The following is a 22,098-nucleotide window of genomic DNA, read 5'->3' as shown; positions in this document are numbered from 1 at the left end:
ATGCTATCAGGTCTCCTCTTTCTCTTCTTTCTTCCAGTGTTGGTAAGGCCAGTTCCTCTAATCTAGTCTCGTATGGCAGGTTTGATAGTTCTGGTACCATCTTAGTTTCAATCTTTGGATCCTTTCGAGTTTCCTTGTACTGAAATAGTCTTACCTCAGCTTTCGAGTTTAGTTTGTGTTGGAATTTTGCTTGCACACCAAAACACTCGTAAACCAAAGCTAATTTCCCCATTGAAATTAACCCCTTCCCAGCGGCAGGACAGATGTAAGTACTACCAAAAAAAAAAAAAAAAAAATCATCTCTGTATAGACGCTGTTGACTTTCATCCATACCTGTATATATACGGTCAGCGCCACTGAAATTGGCGTGAGCAGTTTTTTGCCACACGCCGTGGCATACACGTGAACAAAACAATAGAAAAATTGTATTTATGGGGTACTTACTCTACCTCTTGTACTTTGTCGCGTATCCCTTCTTCATGCAGCTCTGGAGACGTCGGGGAACGGAGAGGGCAAGGTTCTGGAGGAGGTTGGGGGACAGGTTTGCCCAGATGTCTTGCAGCTCGGCGATAAGATTTGGTATGCTTGAAGTGTTGCGACCCCGTAGGTGGGCTTTCATCAAAGCCCACAGGTTCTCGATGGGGTTAACCCCTTCAATACAATGACGCCTACGTAGGCGTCATGAAGCCCCAGTAGCATATACGATGACGCCTACGTAGGCGTCATATTTCTATTGTTTCTTCTTCTATTGAGTTGTCCCGTACTTTGTGTTGGTTACTAAGTAAAGACGCCGTATGCTGTCCTTGAAATCCTATTGCTCCTCCCACCATCCTTGTTCCCACCAATCACAAAAAATGAGCTACAGTATGCACCGCCTTCTTCCCGCCTTGTGTCTAAAATTAGGAAGTCTCATTGTCTCTCTCTCTCTCTCTCTCTCTCTCTCTCTCTCTCTCTCTCTCTCTCTCTCTCTCTCTCTCTCTCTCTCTCTCTCTCTCAGACACCGAGGCGCCGACACCATCAGGTCTCGCCAATGTTCCCAGATTGCTGTATTCAGCCTCCTATTTTTGCCGATTTCCGACCCAAAAACTGTCTCCTCGACCCCAATAACTGCCTATATAAATAGATATCTGTAAAATAATTAATTATTGGTGTCTTTTGGCAATTGCTATGGCTCAGAAATAGGTAAATACGAGGCTCTGAGTACGATAATCTGGCAACGGTGCATCTCGCCCACCTCTCTCTCTCTCTCTCTCTCTCTCTCTCTCTCTCTCTCTCTCTCTCTCTCTCACACACACACACACACACGTACACACATACATTGTCAGTGATGACAAAGGAGTATCTGGCAGCTCTCTGACTGATGATAACAGAGTTGTATTTGCTGATAATTTCTCGACGTTCTTCCTCCTCTACACAATCATCTGCTTTCTCTATTTCTTTCTCCCCTTTCTTTATTTTATTTTATTTATTTATTTATTTTATTTATTTATTTATTTATTTATTTTATTTATTTATTTTATTTTTTTCACGTTGACGCAATTTATATTATGCATAGCAGGTATATGTTGACTCGTCGTGTATGCTGCTTTGCAAATACGGGATACATGTAATGAGGGCTTTCAGCAGCATAATAGACGGAGGCAACAAGCAGATACATGCCGGCTCAGGTTTCCCGCGCTCGGCCGTGCACGCCGTATATCAGCCTTTTTGAACATCCGGCGCGAAGGGGTTAGGGAGGCTCCCGCAACCACTAACTACGCTCAAGGTGTAGGCTTCACCCTGGGGTTTAGCAGCCACAGCTTCCCTATTCTCAAGGCACCGGAACTACATTCGACCACCAGTGTGAATCCAACCTGACCTACCGTCCGAGATGGAGGGTGAACAAGAGTCAGTCACGTCCAGGATGGCATGTAAGCCGCTGAGGCTCACACCCCGTTCCTGTTGCCAGCATAGTATCCACCGTTCCTGTTTTCTTCTTTGCAGCACCATCCCTTTCAACCATCTTTCTGGGGGACATTGTTAAAGCACAAAGAACTCACACTGTTGTGCTGGAAACACAAAGATCGCACACCAAAGCACAAATGCAATCAGACACAAGTGCACGCATGCTATTTCTGCGAGTTTACAACATGGACTGAGACGGCGCTAAGCCATCATCTGTTAGTCAAGAATTACCGTGGGCCAAGCAAGAATTTCCCAAATCTTAAAGAATTCCCCCAATTCTTGGCAAGAATCGGGGGTTCCACACAAGCTGTGATGGGGCTGGGTACAGCCACTTTCCTGCTGGGTGCACCTCCTTAGGCCTATGGCGATGACCATTTCCTGAGCTTCCTATGGGTAACCCTGCCAGGTGGGGGTGAACATAGAGTTTACGAAATTCCCGGTATGAAAATCTAGTGCAGCGACTATGCCTGATGAATGAGCCTCCCATAACCCACTTTGTCCGACTCGGTAGGGAGTGGCTCTCTCGTCACGCTGGTCACGGGTTCAATCCCAGCCCAGGCAGCTGGCGAATACCCTCACCTTGTCTTGATTAATTTCTCGTGTGTTTTGATGCACGCAGAGGACGTGTTGGATAATAGAAAAAGAGAAAATAAACTCCCGGGGCATGACAGTAGTTGCAGCTGTGGGATTCCAACCCACGGCTCCGAAGAGACTGGCGCACCTGTTTGTTGCCTTCAGCCTCGATCCTCTGTTTTAATATATTCCTATCAAGTGAGATTCATAGTTGTTAGGGTGACGCAACACAAAGGTTAAATTATGAGGTTTATTCACATTATGTTGGTATATAATGATAGTGAGCTTATGGAAGTTAAGTAACAATATTATGACTACTCATTATTCAGTTGGTAATGGTAGTGAGCTTATGGAAGTTAAGTAACAATATTATGACTACTCATTATTCTGTTGGTAATGGTAGCGAGCTTATGGAAGTTAAGTAACAATATTATGACTACTCATTATTCTGTTGGTAATGGTAGCGAGCTTACTGAAGTTAAGTAACAATATTATGACTACTCATTATTCTGTTGGTAATGGTAGTGAGCTTATGGAAGTTAAGTAACAATATTATGACTACTCATTATTCTGTTGGTAATGGTAGTGAGCTTATGGAAGTTAAGTAACAATATTATGACTACTCATTATTCTGTTGGTAATGGTAGTGAGCTTATGGAAGTTAAGTAACAATATTATGACTACTCATTATTCTGTTGGTAATGGTAGTGAGCTTATGGAAGTTAAGTAACAATATTATGACAACTCATCATTCAGTTGGTAATGGTAGTGAGCTTATGGAAGTTAAGTAACAATATTATGACTACTCATTATTCTGTTGGTAATGGTAGTGAGCTTATGGAAGTTAAGTAACAATATTATGACTACTCATTATTCAGTTGGTAATGGTAGTGAGCTTATGGAAGTTAAGTAACAATATTATGACTACTCATTATTCAGTTGGTAATGGTAGTGAGCTTATGGAAGTTAAGTAACAATATTATGACAACTCATCATTCAGTTGGTAATGGTAGCAAGCTTACTGAAGTTAAGTAACAGTCCTAATTAATAATTATCACTCATCACTCCTATTCACCTTAAAGGGCTCACTCATCTCTTCAGACTATTACAACTATATAGTAGATATGGTACACTGGCCATAGCTTAAACACCTAACCGTTGCTAAATAACAAGCTACCCTAATCAGGGTTTAATGATACATAATTATTACAGAAAAATGTTTCCTACCACCAATATGTGTTCACAGGGATGATCATGGAAGCAAGGTAGTCATGGGGGTTCAAGACACCAAGAAGGTGGTCATGAATCCACACAAACATTGGACTATACAAATGACACTAAAATTTCTCCTTTTCTATTACTGAGTTAATCATGGGATGAGACATTCGTATGGGTCTAAGATACCAGAGGGTGATCATGGATCGGCACAACAAGGGGAACTTTATGTTTTTACTACACAACAAGGGTAGCCGCCAGTCAGTAGAGGACCTGCGTGAGGAGGCAGAGCTCGACTCAGTTAACCGTTATAGGAATAATAATAACATTGTAACACACTAAATAGTCACTGTCCGTAGGAGTTAATTTCACACGTACCTGCGTGAGGAGAGGCCAGAGCTTGTCTGATAGGCGGCTCTCAACGCCTTCCCCCCTCCCCTTTGGCGTGGTCGCCGGCTAACCTAGCATACTACCAGTGGTTGTAGTTACAGATACTTGGCCTGTTCCGCTAACTCAGAAGGAGTTCAGAGACAGCTGTTTCTCTCTCCCATGTGACTTAGGTGAAAAATTCTTTCCCTTCGTTTCCCGTGACAAAAAAGAAAAAAAACTAACTAACAATCATTCGGCACCTTCACGATGAGTCAGAATCACGCGATGCTGACCCACCACTGGTACGTCTGTCTGTCTGAATGTCTGCCCTGCGCCGCACCATCACATGATTCACAGTTAATACCTTAAATATTTAAGATGATCAATTGTTTTGGTTTTCCCCGCTTTACATGTGTACATTCTAAACACTGCTTGAGTCAGGACAAATTATCACGAGTGAAAAACTTTTGCTAAAACTTGAATCAGAGAAGACCAGCGGAGATGATGTTGACTCCAGCCTCTGCCTGACTCCTCTACTCTAAGCCCGATTAGTTGCCGCATCATAATAAAGGCACGGTGCATATAGATGCATGATACACTTTTACCATAACTCATGGTAATTTACCCATTACCATACACACACAACTTTACTATGCTTGGAATAATTTCCACAGGAGTGTTGGCGATGGTGGTGGCGGCAGTGACGGGCCCAGTGATCCTGCCCATCAAGCTCCTCATGGATGTTTTGGTGAGTGTTATGTAGGATGGATTGTGTGTGTGTGTGTGTGTGTGACGCGTGTGTATATTTACCTAGTTGTGACATACGGGAAAAGAGCTACGCTCGCGCTGTCCCGCCTCCATATCCACTCTTATCCAATTTTTCCTTAAAATCATGAATGTTTCTTGCACAAACCACCTCCTCCTCCAGTCTATTCCATAGCTCAGTGCTTCTGTTTGGGAAGCTAAACTTTTTCACATCTCTCCTACATGTAGTCGCCCTCAACTTCTTTCCATGTCCTCTCGTTTCTCTCTCATTCCACACACACACACACACACACACACAGGTCCTCTGTCCAAATGCTCCACTCTACACTGCTATCAGGTCTCCTCTTTCTCTTCTCTCTAGGTTTGTCTTCTAATTTTTGTATATTCATTCCTTGCTTGTTTGAAATCGTTCCACGAGTTGATTCTTCTTGTCTCCTCCATTCCTTCCAAGCTTCCTCCTTTCTCTTTCTAGCTGCCTCGCATCTTTTGTTAAACCATTCCTTTTTACCAACATCCCTTTTGGTTACCTTGGGGACATACTGTATGTATTTTTGGCTTCCTTGTACAGCTTTAAAAACTCTTCCCACTTATCTTGTGTACTCTTGGCTTTGTACAGCCCACTCCAATTTGCATTTTCAAAAAAGGTTCTCATGCTAACAAAGCCTGCCTTACAGTAGTTGCTTCTCCCAATTTTGTAATCCTCTTTTCGGTCAATCGTTCTCTTTTCTGTTACTTCAAATTCCACAACCGCATGGTCGCTCTTTGCTATTGAACAATCTACTTTAATATTTTCTATTATTTCCGGTTCCTTGCTAAATACCAGGTCAAGTCTTGATGCCTCGCCTCCTTTCCAGAATATAGTATTTTCCTTAATCCACTGAGTCAGCACATGTTCCATTGCCAGTTGCAGGAGTCTTCCTCCCCACGACTCTTCTGCTCCCTGCATCTGCCAATCCTCCCATTCTACCTCTTTGCAGTTGAAATCACCCATTATAATTATTCTCTCACATTCAATATTCCATCCAGGGAACTCACTGTGTCTTGTATCATTTGTTCATATTCTCGGGCCTTCCATGCATTGGCTCTTGGTGGCACATACCCTACTACATACTGCCTTCTTCTTCCTTCAGCACCCACAATTTTCACTTTCAGCACCTCTGCCAAGCCTTCACCCTCAATCACCTCCTCCACCCTAATGCCTTTCCTTACCATCAACATCACACCTCCTCCCTGTTTTCTCTTTCTGTCTCTCCTCCATAAATTTTATGCACCTCCAATCCCCACCACCTCAATTGGGTCACACAACTTAGTTTCTGTCAGCCCCACAATATCAGGTTCTCTGTCTCTCAAATAGTCGTTAAACTCTTTCCTTGATGAAACCATTCTATTAATATTCGGACGTATATGACACTTTCCATCCATCCTCCTTTTCTGTTAGTTTCGTTCCCTCCTTCCTCCCGACCCTATGAACCACTTCCTCACTGTCATATCCATTACTCTCCAAAAAAAACTCCTTTTCTTCTTCTGATCTCTTCTCATTTAAATCACGAACCTCACCTCTTAGTTCATTCAACTTGTCTCTCTCTTGTTCATTCAGATCTTTCCTCAGCCACATCATTTTGGTGTCTTCTTCTCCCGCTAGCTTCCAAGCTCCTGCCAGGGCCTCTTCTGCTTCGCTCTGTGCCTTAAATTGTATCCTAATTGGTCTATCTCTTTCTCCATTGTATTTTCCAATCCTATGACAGTCATCTATTTCTTTCACCAGGTCTCTTCCCTTTTCTTGTACCCTCTGCATGACCTTCTTCACTACACCTTTCAAGTTGTTTTCCCTCGCAGATTTGTTTGGGGTCTTCTCCTCCTTTACACCGAACACAATGACACTCTTATTTTTCTCCCCCGTGCCTCTTACCAGTGCCTCATTTTATTTTATTACTTTCACCACCTTCTCAGCCATCCTCTCCTCCACAATTGCCTTAAAGCTCTGCACACTCCCACTTTGCATCATCTCCACCACTGTCAACTTTTTGTTCCACATTCTTAACTCTGCTCCACTTCCACTTTTTCATCGTTTCGCTTCTTCTCCCACTTATTCCACTCTTTATTCAACTTTTCCACCGAATCCACACTTTCCTTTATCCCTTCAGAGCATTTTATCAGCTGAATCTTAAGCTCCCCCACTTTTGCTTCTAAATCACTTATCTTTCTCTTGTCCTCCTCTCTCTCCCTTCTCAGCTCACTCATTATCTTCATCGCCACTGTATTTACCTAGTTTACCTAATTGTAGTTTTACATGGCCTGGGCTTACGCTCGTGTGGTCCCGTCTCCATATCTGTATTTGTCCAACTTTTCCTTAACCCGTGTGCGTCAGGTGACAGGAATTCCCGCTCGGGCGGAGAGTGTTGGGTGACGGGAGTTCCCGCCCTCTGCTGTCCCGCCAAGAATTGTACTCCCGTGACGTAATTATTGTGTCCATTGGTTGATGGCAATCCCTCTTATGTTTCACGCCACCTCCCAGAGCACTACAGACCACTATGATGGAGAGACATGCTGAGAATGATTTTCACGTGTCCGGATGCGTGGAGGAAGGGAGCGCGCCAGCAGGCCCCTGTTCCTCTACCCCTAATCTCAGGGAGCGCACCAGCAGGCCCCTGTTCCTCTACCCCTAATCTCAGGGAGCGCACCAGCGGGCCCCTGTTCCTCTACCCCTAATCTCAGGGAGCGCACCAGCAGGCCCCTGTTCCTCTACCCCTAATCTCAGGGAGCGCACTGAGCCACCGTATAAGGGAAATTTCAGTAACAGCGGTATCATAAGAGCCGTCTTCGATGAGAGGCAAAAAAATCATCCAATTTTGTAAGGAGTTGTTCTTATGTAAGCTACAGACATGCGTAATATGTAGCCTAGTATGTGTATGTATTCCATAATTATATTGTGCTTATGAAAGCATTTTTTGTGTGTGCATATAATGGCAAAAAACACATTCAGTTTCTTAAGGAGTTATTTTTATGAGCATCAAACAGCAGAAACATTCAGTTTTGTTAGGAGTTATTTGTATATAAACTACAAACATGTGTAATATATAGTAGAAGTGTATACAGTGCATAATGTAGTGTTTTTTTATGAAAGCTGCAAATAGAAACAGAAAAGTCATTCAGTTTTGTAAGGAGTTACTTTTATGTAAGCTACAAACATGCATAATATGTAGCCTAGTAAGTGTATATATTCCATAATTAGTGTGTTTATGAAAGCGTTTTTTTTTTTTTTTTTTTCCAAAATTGTTTCATAAGGAGTTATTTTTATGAGCATCAAACATGCGTAGTATGTAGCCTAATATGAATAATCGCGTTGGTAGGAGAGGATGCATGCTGTGTGGTGGCGCGGGTTGAGGTAGGTGACCCAGGTCCAGGTCAACAGCACCAGCACGAACAAGTGCACTCGGCTTGGCCAAAAATAGCACCTCTTCCCAACATGATATCTCTGCCGTGCTGCAACCTAAACACCTCCAATTTATTTCATCGTGGAGAGGAAGGATTGGCGGTGAGAAAATGGTATAAATTATTATGTTTTCGTTTGAAATTACCACACAGGGCATTGATGAAAAACACCTATTTTTTCCAAAATTTATCAACACCGCCTGCGCGGTGAGGACGACAATAGTCCTCTAGCCCGACGTTTATGGGTTAAAGTTTTGCACACTTCGCCATTACTACATCCTCACTTAGTATGTTCCAAACCTCTATATTTCTTTGCAGGAAGCTATATTTCTTTATATCTCTCAACTATCTTCCTTTCCTCAATTTTTTACTATGTCCTCTTGTGCTCCTGGTGTTTATTCCTTCTTTTAGTAGTAACTCCTCATTTTCTACATCTTACATTTTGCTCTATAATTTATAAATTAGTAATAGGTCTCCCCTTTCTCTTCTTTGTTCCAGTGTTGGCAGGTCCATCTCCTTTAATCTTTCTTCATATGTCAATGTGTGTGTATTTACCTAGTTGTGACATACGGGAAAAGAGCTATGCTCGCGCTGTCCCGTCTCCATATCCACTCTTATCCAACTTTTCCTTAAAATCATGAATGTTTCTTGCACAAACCACCTCCTCCAGTCCATTCCATAGCTCATTGCTTCTGTTTGGGAAGCTAAACTTTTTCACATCTCGCCTACACGTGGTCACCCTCAACTTCTTTCCATGTCCTCTCGTTTCTCTCTCGCCCCACACACACAGGTCCTCTCTGTCCAGATTCTCCACCCCGCTCACCACCCTGTACACCACTATCAGGTCTCCTCTTTCTCTTCTTCTCTCCAGGGTTGTGAGCCCCATGCTATTGAGTCTCCCCTCGTAAGTCCGATCCCTAAGTTCCGGTACCATCTTAGTGTGTGTGTGTGTGTGTGTGTGTGTGTGTGTATATTTACCTAGTTGTATTTACCTAGTTGTGAAATACAGGAAAAGAGCCGTACTAGGCTCGTGCTGTCCCGTCTCCATAATGCTTATTATCCAGTTTGGCTTTAAATTCATGAATCGTTTTTGCACACAGTCTCCTCGTCAAGTCCGTTCCATGTTGTTATGCTTCTGTATGGAAAACTGTATTTCTTGATGTCTCTCCTACAGTCGCTCTTCTTCAATTTCTTACCATTGCCTCTTGTTACACTTTTGTCACGTACCACTAGGTCTTCCCTGTCCAATTTCTTCAATCCCTCTTGTATCCTGTACAATGCTATTAGGTCCCCTCTCTCTCTTCTGCTCTCCAGTGTTGTTAGTCCAAATTTCTCCAGTCTTTCTTCATAAGTACGTTCTCTCAGAGTTTCCGGTAATTTAGTCGCTGCTCTTTGTATTCTTTCCAACTTTCTAATTTTTTTCTTCAATCTAGGTGACCACACTAATGCTGCATATTCCAGTCTTGGACGTATCATCGATGTTGTTAGTTTCTTCACCATTTCTTCATCTAAATATGTAAACTCTGCTTTTATGTTTCTAAGAAGATTGTATGTTTCCCCAGTTATCTGGTCTATATGTTTTCCAAAGGATAACTTGTCTGTTACGATCACTCCCAGATCTTTTTCTTCAGTTTTTTTCATGGTTCTTTCATTACTCAGAGAGTAGTTCCCCGATATTCGTCTACTGCTCTTACCAAACTCCATCACGCTACACTTCTCTGTATTGAATGTCATTTCCCATTTGCGTGACCATTCACTTATTCTATCGAGATCTTGGCTCAGGGCTACACAGTCTTCTTCATTAGCCACCCTCCTCATTATTTCAGCATCATCAGCAAACATATTCATATAGCTTGTCACCCCTTCTGTCATGTCATTAATATAAGTTACAAAAATAATCGGAGCCAACACCGATCCTTGGGGGACTCCACTCGTCACTTCCATCCAGCTTGATTTATTATTCCTGATTACTGTTCTCATTTCTCTCTTCATCAAAAAGTCCACAATCCAATCCAATATTGAACCACCCAGACCTCCAACATGATTAAGTTTCCATATTAATCGCTTGTGTGGCACTTTATCAAGCGCCTTCTTTAAGTCCAGATACACACATCTGCCCAACCGTCCCTTTCCTGTATTATATCAATTACTCTTGAATAGAAGCTTATCAGATTAGTTACACAAGATCGTCCTCCTCTGAATCCGAATTGGCTATTTGTTAATATACTTTTTTCTTCTAAATACTCCACCCATCTGTTTTTTATAATTTTCTCACACATCTTTGCTACTACACTTGTTAATGACACTGGCCTATAGTTCAACGGGTCTTCCTTACTTCCTCCTTTATGTATTGGGACGATATTAGCCCTCTTCCAGTCTCTTGGTACCTTCCCTTGTGCCACCATCCGGTCCTGCTGATTTCCTCGCATCCAATTCTTCCAATAATTTCCTAACTTCATCTGGTGATGTTTGTATTCTCTCCAGACCCACTCTATTCCCCGGCACTGCATCTACACCTTCAAACTCACTCTCCCTTGTGAACACTGTTTGCAAACAATTATTCATCACTTCTACTATTTCACTTATACTATCAAAAGTTTCACCATTAACTTTAACTTTCTGAATCACATCTCTATTTTTCAACTTTCCATTTATGAACTTATAAAACAGTTTTGGCTGGTCTTTGCACTTATCTACAATATTTTTCTCAAAATTCCTTTTTTCTTCTCTTCCTACTTTGACATAAGCATTCCTCTTCCTTTTGTACTCATTCCATAGATCCATCCTCCTATTTTTTCTCCATTTGTTCCATGCCTTCTCCTTTTCCTGCTTGGCATCTACACACTTTCTATTGTACCACTCTTCTCTTGATTTCTGGCCTTCTTTCATCCTTGGTACCCACTTTTCCACTCCATTGTAAATCCGTAGAAAGATAGCCCATTTTTCCTCCACATTATCAGCCTCAAAAAAAGTATCCCATTGTGCTTCCTCAAAATGTTCCCCAAGTTGTTCAGAATTTGCCTTATTAAGTTAAACCATTCTTTCCTGTAGTCCTCATTCCTGATTATTTTACCTCCTTCTCGTAATATGTACTCGATTAGTACGTGATCGCTCTTCCCTATACGGCTCTTCTAGTTCATCTCCTCTAAGATATCCGGCTCCCTGGTGATTATCAAGTCCAATCTAGATGGCTTGTCTTCTCCTCTGAATCTTGTATTTTCCTCCACCCACTGTGTGAGGACGTTATCTATAACCAATTCCAAAACCTTGTTCCCCCATGAAGCTTCACTTCCTTCCGTTGACCAGTTTTCCCATGACACTTCCTTACAATTAAGATCCCCCATTATCAGAATCTTATCCTTCTCCAGCAATCTCCTTAGGCAATCCAATGTGTCTTCCAGCTTCTTCTTGTACAATTCTTCTGTCCACGAATTGGTTTTTGGAGGGACATATGTAGTGCGGCGACTATGCCTGATGAATGAGCCTCCCATAACCCACTTAGCCAGTGGGGTACCTCTTTGGCCGACTCGGTAAGGAGTGGCTCTCCCGTCACGCTGGTCGCGGGTTCAATCCCAGGCAGCCGGCGAATACCCTCACCTTGTCTTGATTAATTTCTCGTGTGTTTCGATACACGCAGAGAACGTGTAGGAAATGGAAAATAGAAAAATGAGCTCTCGGGGCATGACACATAGACCACTACAATATATCTGCATCCTCCCCTTTGCAGTCTTATTCCCACATTTAACCCATTCATTGCTAGGAGCTCGCAACGAGACTATCCCCTCAGGCGCGCTCGGGGAGCCCAATGGGGGGTCTCTTTTAACCTCTGTATCTCAAAAACTATTCATCACAGCTAAAAAACAAAAACACCATTGGAAAGAGAAGGTCCAGATCTATAGGAGTCGGTTATGTATGCCTCTCTTGCAAACGTACATGCACGTTCAGGGAGTGTTGAATGTTAATACTTACGTCGGTGCGTGCGGGATGATCAGCCGTATTGAGGGAACTGCGGACATTTTTTCTTCAGATTCTGGCAAGGGAGTATTGCCAACTGCAATATTTACAACTATTTGGTCAAAGAATCAGTCAGGTGATAGGTGAAGCTATGCAAAAATGCCGCTATATTGGGCAAGAACATCCACCAGTTACTCGTCCGTAGATTTGCCGCGCTGGGCTGATATGATTTTCCACCAAATTTAGTGAAGAATCCACTCAATTGGCAATCCTGTGTTGTGAGAATTAGTGTTGGAACACACCCACAAGCGGTAGATTTGAGTGCGGGTGGAGGTCGCAGCAGGCATTTAGCGCCACCAGCAAATACGTCTAACGCCCGCTGCAAGCGTTTAGCAATGAAAGGGTTAAGACCTCCGCTTCCCCTTCGCCATAGGTGACCCCCTCCACTGTCCATTCTTTTTTCAACAATAGCATTACTCCTCCTCCTTGTTTATTTTCTCTATTTCTCATCCATACATTATATTTACCATCCCCCATGTTAAATGCATCTATACTACCAGTCAATTTGGTTTCCATAATCCCCATAACATCTGTTTTTTCCTTACTCAGGTAATCTTTTTCTAACATTGACGATATTAACCCGTTCACATTAGTGTATGCCACCTTCAAGCTGTCACCTCTTCCCTTCTGTACCACTTCCTTAGGTGTGTGTGTGTGTGTTTACCCTTTAGGTAATATTTTTTGTGTAAAATTTCATGGTTTAGATATTGCAGAGGTGGTTGATGGGAATTGTTATTCACAGTTTTCAAGTTCCCCATCAGGTCTTTGTATAGTGTTTCACAGTTTTGAGTTTCTCTGTAATTACAACGGTATACCCAGTGCTTTCCTTCACCCTTTGTATCATCAAATTTTCCATCATATTGCAGAGGTGGTTGATGGGAATTGTTATTCACAGTTTTCAAGTTCCCCATGCCACATCACTACCATTGCTCTCAAACTTCTCCCAGTCAACCTCTTTGCAATTGAAATTGCCAACTTGTATTACTCCTTTGTTTGCCTTAAGCAATATCCTCAAACTCTGTATGGTGTCATCAATCATGTTTTCATAATCTTCTTTACTCCATGATGTAGTTTTTGGTGGTACATATGTTACTGCAATCGTCATCCTTTCTCTATTCCTGTTTTCCAAGCTTACACTCACTATCTCTGCTTTTCCCTCTCCATATTCTATTGTTTTTACTAATAACTCTTTCTTTATCATTATCACCACTCCTCCTCTGCCTTTGCCCATTCTATCCTTCCTCCACACATTGTATCTTCCATCTAATGATGTGTGTGTGTGTGTGTGTGTGTGTGTGTGTGACAAGTCAGGACATGACCTGACCTGAGTCATGTTATGTTTTCACCAAAGCCCTGATCTGACTCTCCTTTCTACCCCATCCTTTTCATTTCACCTTCTGTGTGTGTGACAGGTATGGACATGACCTGACCTAAGTCAGGTCATGTCCTGACCAAAGCCCTGACCTGACTATTTTCTGACCCTCCCTCCCCACTCCCTTCTCCTTTCTCCTTATTTTCATCTTCTCTATCTCACCTTTCACAAGAGGGGCTCATAACCAGAGTGAAGCTACACACCTCCTCTCGAGTCGGGGGCTCGCGTGGTGTTGAGGCCACGCCAAGTTGAACCAAACGCGACAGGGAGGAGGCGGCGGGAAGTTCAAACGCGGTTAACATGTTAACAACTCTCTCTCTCTCTCTCTCTCTCTCTCTCTCTCTCTCTCTCTCTCTCTCTCTCTCTCTCTCTCTCTCTCTCTCTCTGTCTCTCTCTCTCTCTCTCTCTCTCTCTCTCTCTCTCTCTCTCTCTCTCTCTCTCTCTCTCTCTCTCTCTCTCTCTCTCTCTCTCTCTCTCTCTCTCTCTCTCTCTCTCTCTGGAGGAAAACGTCCAGTGTGATACTACGTTTTAAGGTATCATGCGTGACGCCGATGGTAAGTAGACGTGACCCGTACGTGTCAAAGCAGCGCAAAATTTGGGGTGATAATGTGTGAAAGTCAGGATGGTAAGAATTTAGGATTAACTGCGAAACTCAAGGATCGCGAAACTCGGATAGCACGAAACTCAAGAGGGTACTGTACAAAATGAAGAAGGTTGGGGTACAGGAAGGGTGGAGTGCAGCATGGTGGTGTCAGAGTGTGTGTGTGTGTGTATTTACCTATTTGTAGTTTACTGGGCTCAAGCTAAGCTCTAATAGTCCTGTTTCCATATCTACATTCATCCAGCCTTTCCTTCATTTGGTGGACACTGCTCACCTCAACCACCTCTTCCTGCAAGCTGTTCCATGTGTTAATACTTCTATGTAGAAAACTACTTTTTCAAGTCACTCAAACAAGTTCCTTTTATTAGGTTTCTTTCCATGTCCTCTCAGCCCCTGTGTTCTCGCAGTAGAGAAGAGATCATCTCTATCCATCTCATCAAACTTATTTACCAACTTACACAGTGTGATCAGATCTCCTCTCTCCCTTTGCTCCAGTGTGTCCCTCAATCTGTCTTCATACGTCATATTCAAGAGTTCTGGGACCATTTTAGTTGCAATTCTCTGCATCCTTTCCAACTTTCTGATATCCTTCTTTTTGTGAGGCGACCACACAACTGCAGCATATTCACGTTTTGGTCTTATCAGTGTTGTTATTATTTTCTTCGTCTTTTCTTTGTCCATATAGTGGAATGATACCCTTATATTTTGCTTCATCCTGTAGGTTTCTCTTAATTACTTGTTTATGTGCTTTTCTGGGGATAGTGTGTCTTGCATCGTTACTCCCAAATCTTTTTATTCATGTACCACCTTAAAGTTTTCTTCTCCCATCCTGTATGTTTTTCTCGGTCTTTTTTTTTACTTTTCCCCATTTCCATAACATGGCATTTGTTTGCATTAAATTCCATCTCCCATAATTGGCTCCATCTATACACTATCCAGGTCTTTTTGCAGTTCTTCACAGTCTTCCTCCATCTTCACTTTTCTTATTAACTTTGCATCGTCCGCTAAAAGGCTCATATAACTTTTTATACCCATCGCCATATCCTTTATATATATTATGAACATTATTGGTGCCAGAACTGAGCCTTGAGGAACTCCACTCTCTACTCTCCTCCAATTTGATTTCTTTTTTCTAATCACCATCCTCATTTTATCTTCCTGTTAAGTAGTCCTTCATCCACTCTATAACCTTTCCGTCCATTCCTCCCCATTTCTGTAGTTTTAGATTAACCTTTTGTGTGGAACCTTGTCAAAAGCTTTTTTCTGATCGAGATATACACAATCAGCCCATCCTTCTCTCTCTTGCACCATGTCTATTGCTCTTGAGTAGAAACATTATGTTGGTGACACATGGTTTCCATTTTCTAAATCCAAACTGCCCCTTATTTATCATGTTTTCCTTTTCTAAATGATCGACCCATTGTTTTTTTATTATACTTGTCACAAATCTTGCACATTACACTTGTCAAAGAGACTGGTCTATAAATTAATGGTTCAGTTTTATCTTTACTTTTATAAATTGGTATAATATTCACTCTCTTCCACTCTAAGGGCACTTTTCCTGCATTTATAGAGCATGTTATTATGAGCATGTTAGTGGTGAAGTGTACTGGTGGAGCGCTGACGTGAGTTTCGACAGGGGATGCTTGCAGCCTATGTCGGTCTCAAGAAATCATTTGATTCAGTGCATCATTAGGCACTCTGGGATCTTCTGCGACTCCGTGGGATTACTGCGACGACTATTGGTCTGCTGACTGGCCCGTATTCTGGGACAGAGAGTGCTGTGAAGTGGGGGGGGTGCTTGTCCAGCTTCTTTCCCGTGAATGCGGGAGTGAGGCAGGTCTGTGTCCTTGCCCCATCGCTTTTCAACACTTGTATGGACTGGGTACTGGGTGGAGTTGTGGACCAGAGTCATTGCAGAGCATCCATTGGCAATACCAGGGTCACTGACCTTGTTTTTACTGATGATGCAGTAATCCTGGCGGAGTCGTTGGAGGTCTTGGTGATGGCTCTCGAGGCACTGCACGAGGAGGCGAAGCCCTTGGGACTTCAGGTCTCCTGGGCCAAGGCCAAGGGTACAGGTGTTTGGAGGCTTCCTGGATGACACAGTACAGTCTGTTCATGCGTGTGGTGAGGATGTTGAGATCTCAGAAAGTTTCACGTATCTTTGTAGCGTAGTTCATAACAACGGTGAGTCTGGCCAGGAAGTCTTACGATGGATTGGTCTGGCCCACGGTGTTATGGACTCGCTCAACATGTGGCGTTGTTGATAATTGTGCAGAAGGATGAAGATCCGGGTCTTCAAGTCCCTTGTGCTCCCTGTCTTACTCTATGGTTGTGAGACATGGACACTAAATGGGGACTTGAAGAGGCAGATTGATGCCTTTGGTAATAAGTGTCTACGCAGAATCATGGGACATCGCTGGAATGACTTTGTGTCAAACCGGCGACTACTCCGTGAGACTGATTCGACATATATTACCTGCATAGTCCGTCAATGCCAACTCCAGCTATACGGGCACGTGGCACGTTTTCTGGAAACTGATCTTGCTCATCGGGTTGTCTCTGTAAGAGGCAATCCTGAATGGAGGAGGCCAAGGGGACGCCCACAGATTTCGTGGCTTGAGCAAGTCGATAGATCCTGCCGGGAGGTACTTGAGTTGGGAAGGGGACCAGCATGGAGACTTGCCTGGAGAGACCCCCAGGCTTAGCATCATAGTGTGGGCGAGGCGAAGCACCCCCTGGCGTATACCCCCATTTATTCATTGATTATTATGTCATAAAGTGGTTCCAGTAATTCATTTCTACACTTTTAGCACTTGACCCGAGATTTCATCTGGTCCCATAGCTTTCCTTCCATCTAAGGTTTTCATCAGCTGCAACAGTTCCCCTTTCCCAACCTTTACATAATTTAGCTTCCCTTCATTACAATTTTAAAGACCCCAGTCAAAGTCAGTCTCTTTCGTAAACACTTTATGAAAATTGTTATTTAATATTTCTGCGTTTTTTTTTTTTTTTTTTTTTTTTTTTTTTTTTTCCCCACTCCTTCATTTCTTTTTAACTTCCCATTTACAAAATTATAAAACATTTTTGGTTCTTCCTTACAACTAAAAACTACAGTACCCTCTCGAGTTTCGCACTTGCTTCATTCCGAAGGTATGGTACAGACAACCAACAACTCACTCCCAGTTAGGCATACGGGCAACCGCGGTTGCCCGTAGCCCCAGTGGTTGGACACCGCTTTTTAAGGCAGCACGCATGACGCCGTCAGTAGGTAGACGTGACCCGTACATGTCGAAGCAACGCGAAACTCGTGGCAGTAATGCACGAAAGTCGTGATGGTAAGAATTTAGGACTAAGCACTAAACTTGAGGATCGCAAAACTCGAGAGGGTACTGTATTCTTTTTTCAAATTTAGCTTCTTGTTCTCTCCTTATTTTCACACATTCATTTCTTTCTTTTTTGTATTTGTCTCTGTTATTCTTATTTGGTCCTTTCTTTAAATTCCTCCATGCCTTATTTCTATTTATTTTTGCTGTTTCACACCTCCATCCAAACCATATTTTCTCTCCTTTAGTTTTTACTGTGTAGTATGGAACATATATCTCTATTCCTCTGTTGTAAATATTCATAAAAAGTCATATTTCTCTTGAATATTAGTACTCTTTTTCATATCACTCCAGTCTACCCCAGCGAAGAAAGTCTTGAGTCCTACATAATCTGCCTTTGCGTAGTTTTTCCTTTTTTCCTTATATGCCTCATCTCGATGTTCATATCCTTCCATAGTTTTCATCTCTAATAGTTCAAGGCCACTTTCCTAAGGGGCACTCGTGACTGACGCCTTCCTCTAACTCATCATTTGTGAAAATTAGGTCTAGTCTCAATGGTTGGTCATCCCCTCTCAGCCTTGTTTCTCCTTTAACCCACTGCATCATCAGGTTATCTGTTACCAGCTTCAATAGTTTACCTCCCCAGGTATTTTCGCCACCCTCCATTTCATAATCTTCCCATTTCACATCTTTGCAATTGAAATCTCCTGTTAATATTATTTTTTCATTATTTTTTTTATTTTGTGTGTCAGTGCCCGTATTGTATCTTCCAGCGTAGCGCTATATCTTACTTCATTCCAACTTTTGGTTTTAGAGAGGACATGGCTGTTATTTTGTTTTTCTTCTCCACCTTTTACCAGCATCTGCACAGCCATCACTTCCGCACTGTCCTTTCCATATCTCACTTCAGTCACTTTCAAGTTTTGTTTCGTTATTATCATCACTCCTCCTCCCTTTCCTTCTTTCCTATCTTTCCTCCAAATGATGTACTTGCTCTTCCTCCCCCAGCACAAGTTCCAATTCTTTTACAAGTTTTGTTTCAACGATACACATTATATCGGGATCACTTTCCCTTTAATAATCAGTTAGTTCAATTTTCTTTGATACAAGACCATCTGTGTTACTGCACGCAATCTTTAAACATTTCTTCCCTTCTCCCTTTCTTTCCTCTCCTTCTGTCAACACCTTTACTCCCTCTCTTCGCCTCTTATCCACCACTTCATCTGTTTTTCGTTCTTCATTCTCCCAAAAATTTTCTTCTGATCTTTCTTCATTCCTTTTTTTTGCTTCATTTTTCATTTTTTTTACCTTCATTCTTTCATCCTGTCATATTTCTCCTCACATATATTTGCTTGTATTCTTCAGAGTTGTTTAATCTCCATTACCTATTTAGGATGGTTTCTGTTGTCATTTGGGATCTTAACTTAATCTTTAACCCTTTCATTGCTAAACGCTCGCAGTGAGCGTTAGGCGTATTTGCTGGTGGTGCTAAACGCTCGCTGTGAGCTCCACCCGCACTCAAATCTCCCACGTATGAGTGTTCCAACACTAATTCTCACAACACAGGATTGCCAGTTGAGTGGATTCTTCACTAAATTTGGTGGAAAATCATATCAGCCCAGCGCGGCAAATCTACGGACGAGTAACTGGTGGATGTTCTTGCCCAATATAGCGGCATTTTTGCATAGCTTGACCTATCACCTGACTGATTCTTTGACCAAATAGTTGTAAATATTGCAGTTGGCAATACTCCCTTGCCAGAATCTGAAGGAGAGATGTCCGCAGTTCCCTCAATACGGCTGATCATCCCTCATGCACCGACGTAAGTGTTAACATTCAACACTCCCTGAACGTGCATGTACGTTCGCAAGAGAGGCATACATAACCGACTCCTATAGATCTGGACCTCCTCTTTCCAGTGGTGTTTTTGTTTTTTAGCTGTGATGAATAGTTTTTGAGATACAGAGGTTAAAAGGACCCCCCATTGGGCTGCCCGACTGCACTAGAGGGGATAGTCGCGTCCGCAGTGCGTGCATGGAAAGGGTTAATGGCCTGTTCTTTCCTTCCTTGTATCTTCCCAATCTAGTTATTTCATCTACTTCTTCCTCAATCCTCTCCTCCTCTTCAGTATTCATATTTCTCAGTATACTTTTTACCTTACTCCTCTCATAACTCTCCCTCTGGTTCTTCACTGGGTTCTTTTCCTCTTTTACACCAAACACTATGACACATTGTTTCTTTTCTGCCATATCCCTCACAATTGTTTCTTTATTTCTTAGTATATTCACAACTTTTTCCTTCCTTTCCTTGTCCTTCTCACATCTCCATTCCTTTAACTCATCACTGACTACAAGCTTAAGGAAAGAAGATACCTTCCAATTAGAGGGTGACATTCATTTTTTTCAGATCGATCTGAAATTTGGTATGTAAATGTCTTAGTAGGTTAACTATACAGTGTCCAAGCATCACTGAGATCCGATCATTAGGTGACGAGAAATAAATTTTAATGTGCTCAGTAAATGCCAATAAATGCTGTCGGCATTAATCAAAATTACTCGGCTTTTTTTCTTCTTAATGTCTTGCGGATCAGTCTGTATAATCCAGATACATGTAGCTTTAATTCTGTTGATTTAGATTTTCATTTTCGCATTGTATATACGAAAAAAGACATTACATAACCATGATGACAAAACTAGCTTTTTTTTTTTTTTTTCTTTTTGTGTGTGTGTGTGTGTGTGTGTGTGTGTGTGTGTGTGTGTAAAAAAAAAATTGTACTGAGATTTACATACATTTTTTTGAAAATCTAAATCTACTGAAAAATTCTCCTTTCTTTCTAAACATATCTTTATGTCTGCAGTTAGTTAAAAACCTGGCACCGTGATTTTGCCCTAAAGATCTAAAACCTTACTTTTGAGATATGAGCCATTTTCTTCTGAGTAGTGCATATCATCATATTTACAGGTTTTATGTGGCATAATTGTACATATATTGGGATAATAACAGCAATTAAAGGTAATTCAATATTTATTTTAGTGTTTAGGCTTTATGGTACCTGGTCCCCTCCTGTATAGAGGATATTACTCACTCGCAGGTGAGGACACGTGACAGTGACGGTTGAGTCAAAACAGTTACGAGTCAGCTGAAGTGTCTTTCTCTCCCACCATTTTGTGCATGCTGTTGAAATAAGGCTTTCCAGTTGTTTGCGACTAAGTATAAGTCTTTCTTCGTCTTCGTCAGGAGGAGGAAACTCCTTATTGAACAGCTGGCATCGCAAAGATGTCCATGTTACTTCTGGTGCTATGGTAGTCACTTATGATGGTGGAGGTGAATGCTGGGAGGTTGAGGGTACTGGGTGAGGCAGTGATGATGACTCAGGTGGTGGCTGGCTGGAGGGCGGGAGATAAGGCTTGCTCACCCGAAGCTATGCTCCTCCTCTCTGTCATCTTCATAACTTTTTCTTGGTGCGTTTTCCTGACCTTAGATGGGCGACCCATGACTTCAAATCCTCTAAAATTCAGGAACAGCTTCGCAAAACGAGAAAGACGCTTGGGAGCTGAGTGCGTGACATCCACCTCTCAAGGAGTCAGAAGGGACACTACGGTCACAACCAAGGAGACTATAGTACATAGTCTCTTTGATCACAACTGTGACTCACTCCTCCTACTACTCTCTCGCTCTCTCGATGTTGCCATATGATAGCTAAAAGGGTAAAAGCACTAAAAAAATGCCCCCAAAAAGCAGAAAAAAGATTCAATATCATCAAAACAATAAGCAATAGCAATAACACGTGGCTTGGAGTGCGCAGGGCATTTAAATAATGGTAAACATGGGTGATTTAAAAATATAAGGAATAATGGTATCAACTTGCAGTTTTCACAGAAGATGCCAGACATTTCAAGGGTGATTATGATGTTAATAACTTAATATTGACCTCTGGGTCGAAAGCCCTATGAAGAGCGACTCGAGCGACTCAACCTCTTCACGTTGGAAAAGAGACGCCTGCGGGGAGACATGATACAAGTCTTTAAGTACCTGAACAAGCTCAGCAACGTTGATCACTCCAAACTCTTCACGCTACAAACCAACCTGAGAACAAGAAACAAAGGAAAAACAATTCAAGCAAAGCGATGCCATATCGACATTGGCAGGAGTTATTTCTCGAATAGAGTTGTTCGCCACTGGAACAGCCTTCCTGCAGAAGTGGTTAGCGCAGAGACCATCAACTCCTTCAAGAAACGCATTGATCGCCACTTTGCTGCATTGGGAGTGAACTGAACGTTCCCAAGAGTAGATACACAAGTGCTTTAATCCTTCCCTGCAAGCCACTCCTGTGGCAAACGGATTGATTGAATCACTGAACGCAGGCAGCCTAGTAATGAGCCAACAGGCTTTCTGCTGCCTGCCACTCCATGTTTCCATGTTTCTCCCCTTAATATTTTCCTCCACCCTTGCACCCACACCCTGTTGATCATTTTCTATTTTTT

The 22,098-nt window shown here is 42.3% G+C and overlaps 1 protein-coding gene across 25 annotated transcripts in view; it reads left to right on the top strand.

Annotated features, from left to right (window-relative positions):
- The window catches only part of LOC126990579 (uncharacterized), a 277,009-nt gene that overhangs the window by 175,480 nt on the left and 79,431 nt on the right, over window positions 1-22,098 (top strand). For 21 of the 25 annotated variants that reach the window (XM_050849194.1, XM_050849197.1, XM_050849212.1 and 18 more), the window contains one exon: window positions 4,776-4,849. The exons of the other annotated variants lie outside the window; for them this stretch is intronic. In XM_050849194.1, the coding sequence (XP_050705151.1) occupies window positions 4,776-4,849 (74 nt within the window). The remainder of the gene's footprint in view (window positions 1-4,775; window positions 4,850-22,098) is intronic. 25 annotated transcript variants of the gene reach the window in all.

This window comes from Eriocheir sinensis, unplaced genomic scaffold (assembly GCF_024679095.1).
Source record: "Eriocheir sinensis breed Jianghai 21 unplaced genomic scaffold, ASM2467909v1 Scaffold178, whole genome shotgun sequence".
Classification (NCBI taxonomy): domain Eukaryota; kingdom Metazoa; phylum Arthropoda; class Malacostraca; order Decapoda; family Varunidae; genus Eriocheir; species Eriocheir sinensis.
Note: the sequence above shows the minus strand (reverse complement) of the source record. Positions and strands in the feature narration are given on the sequence as shown.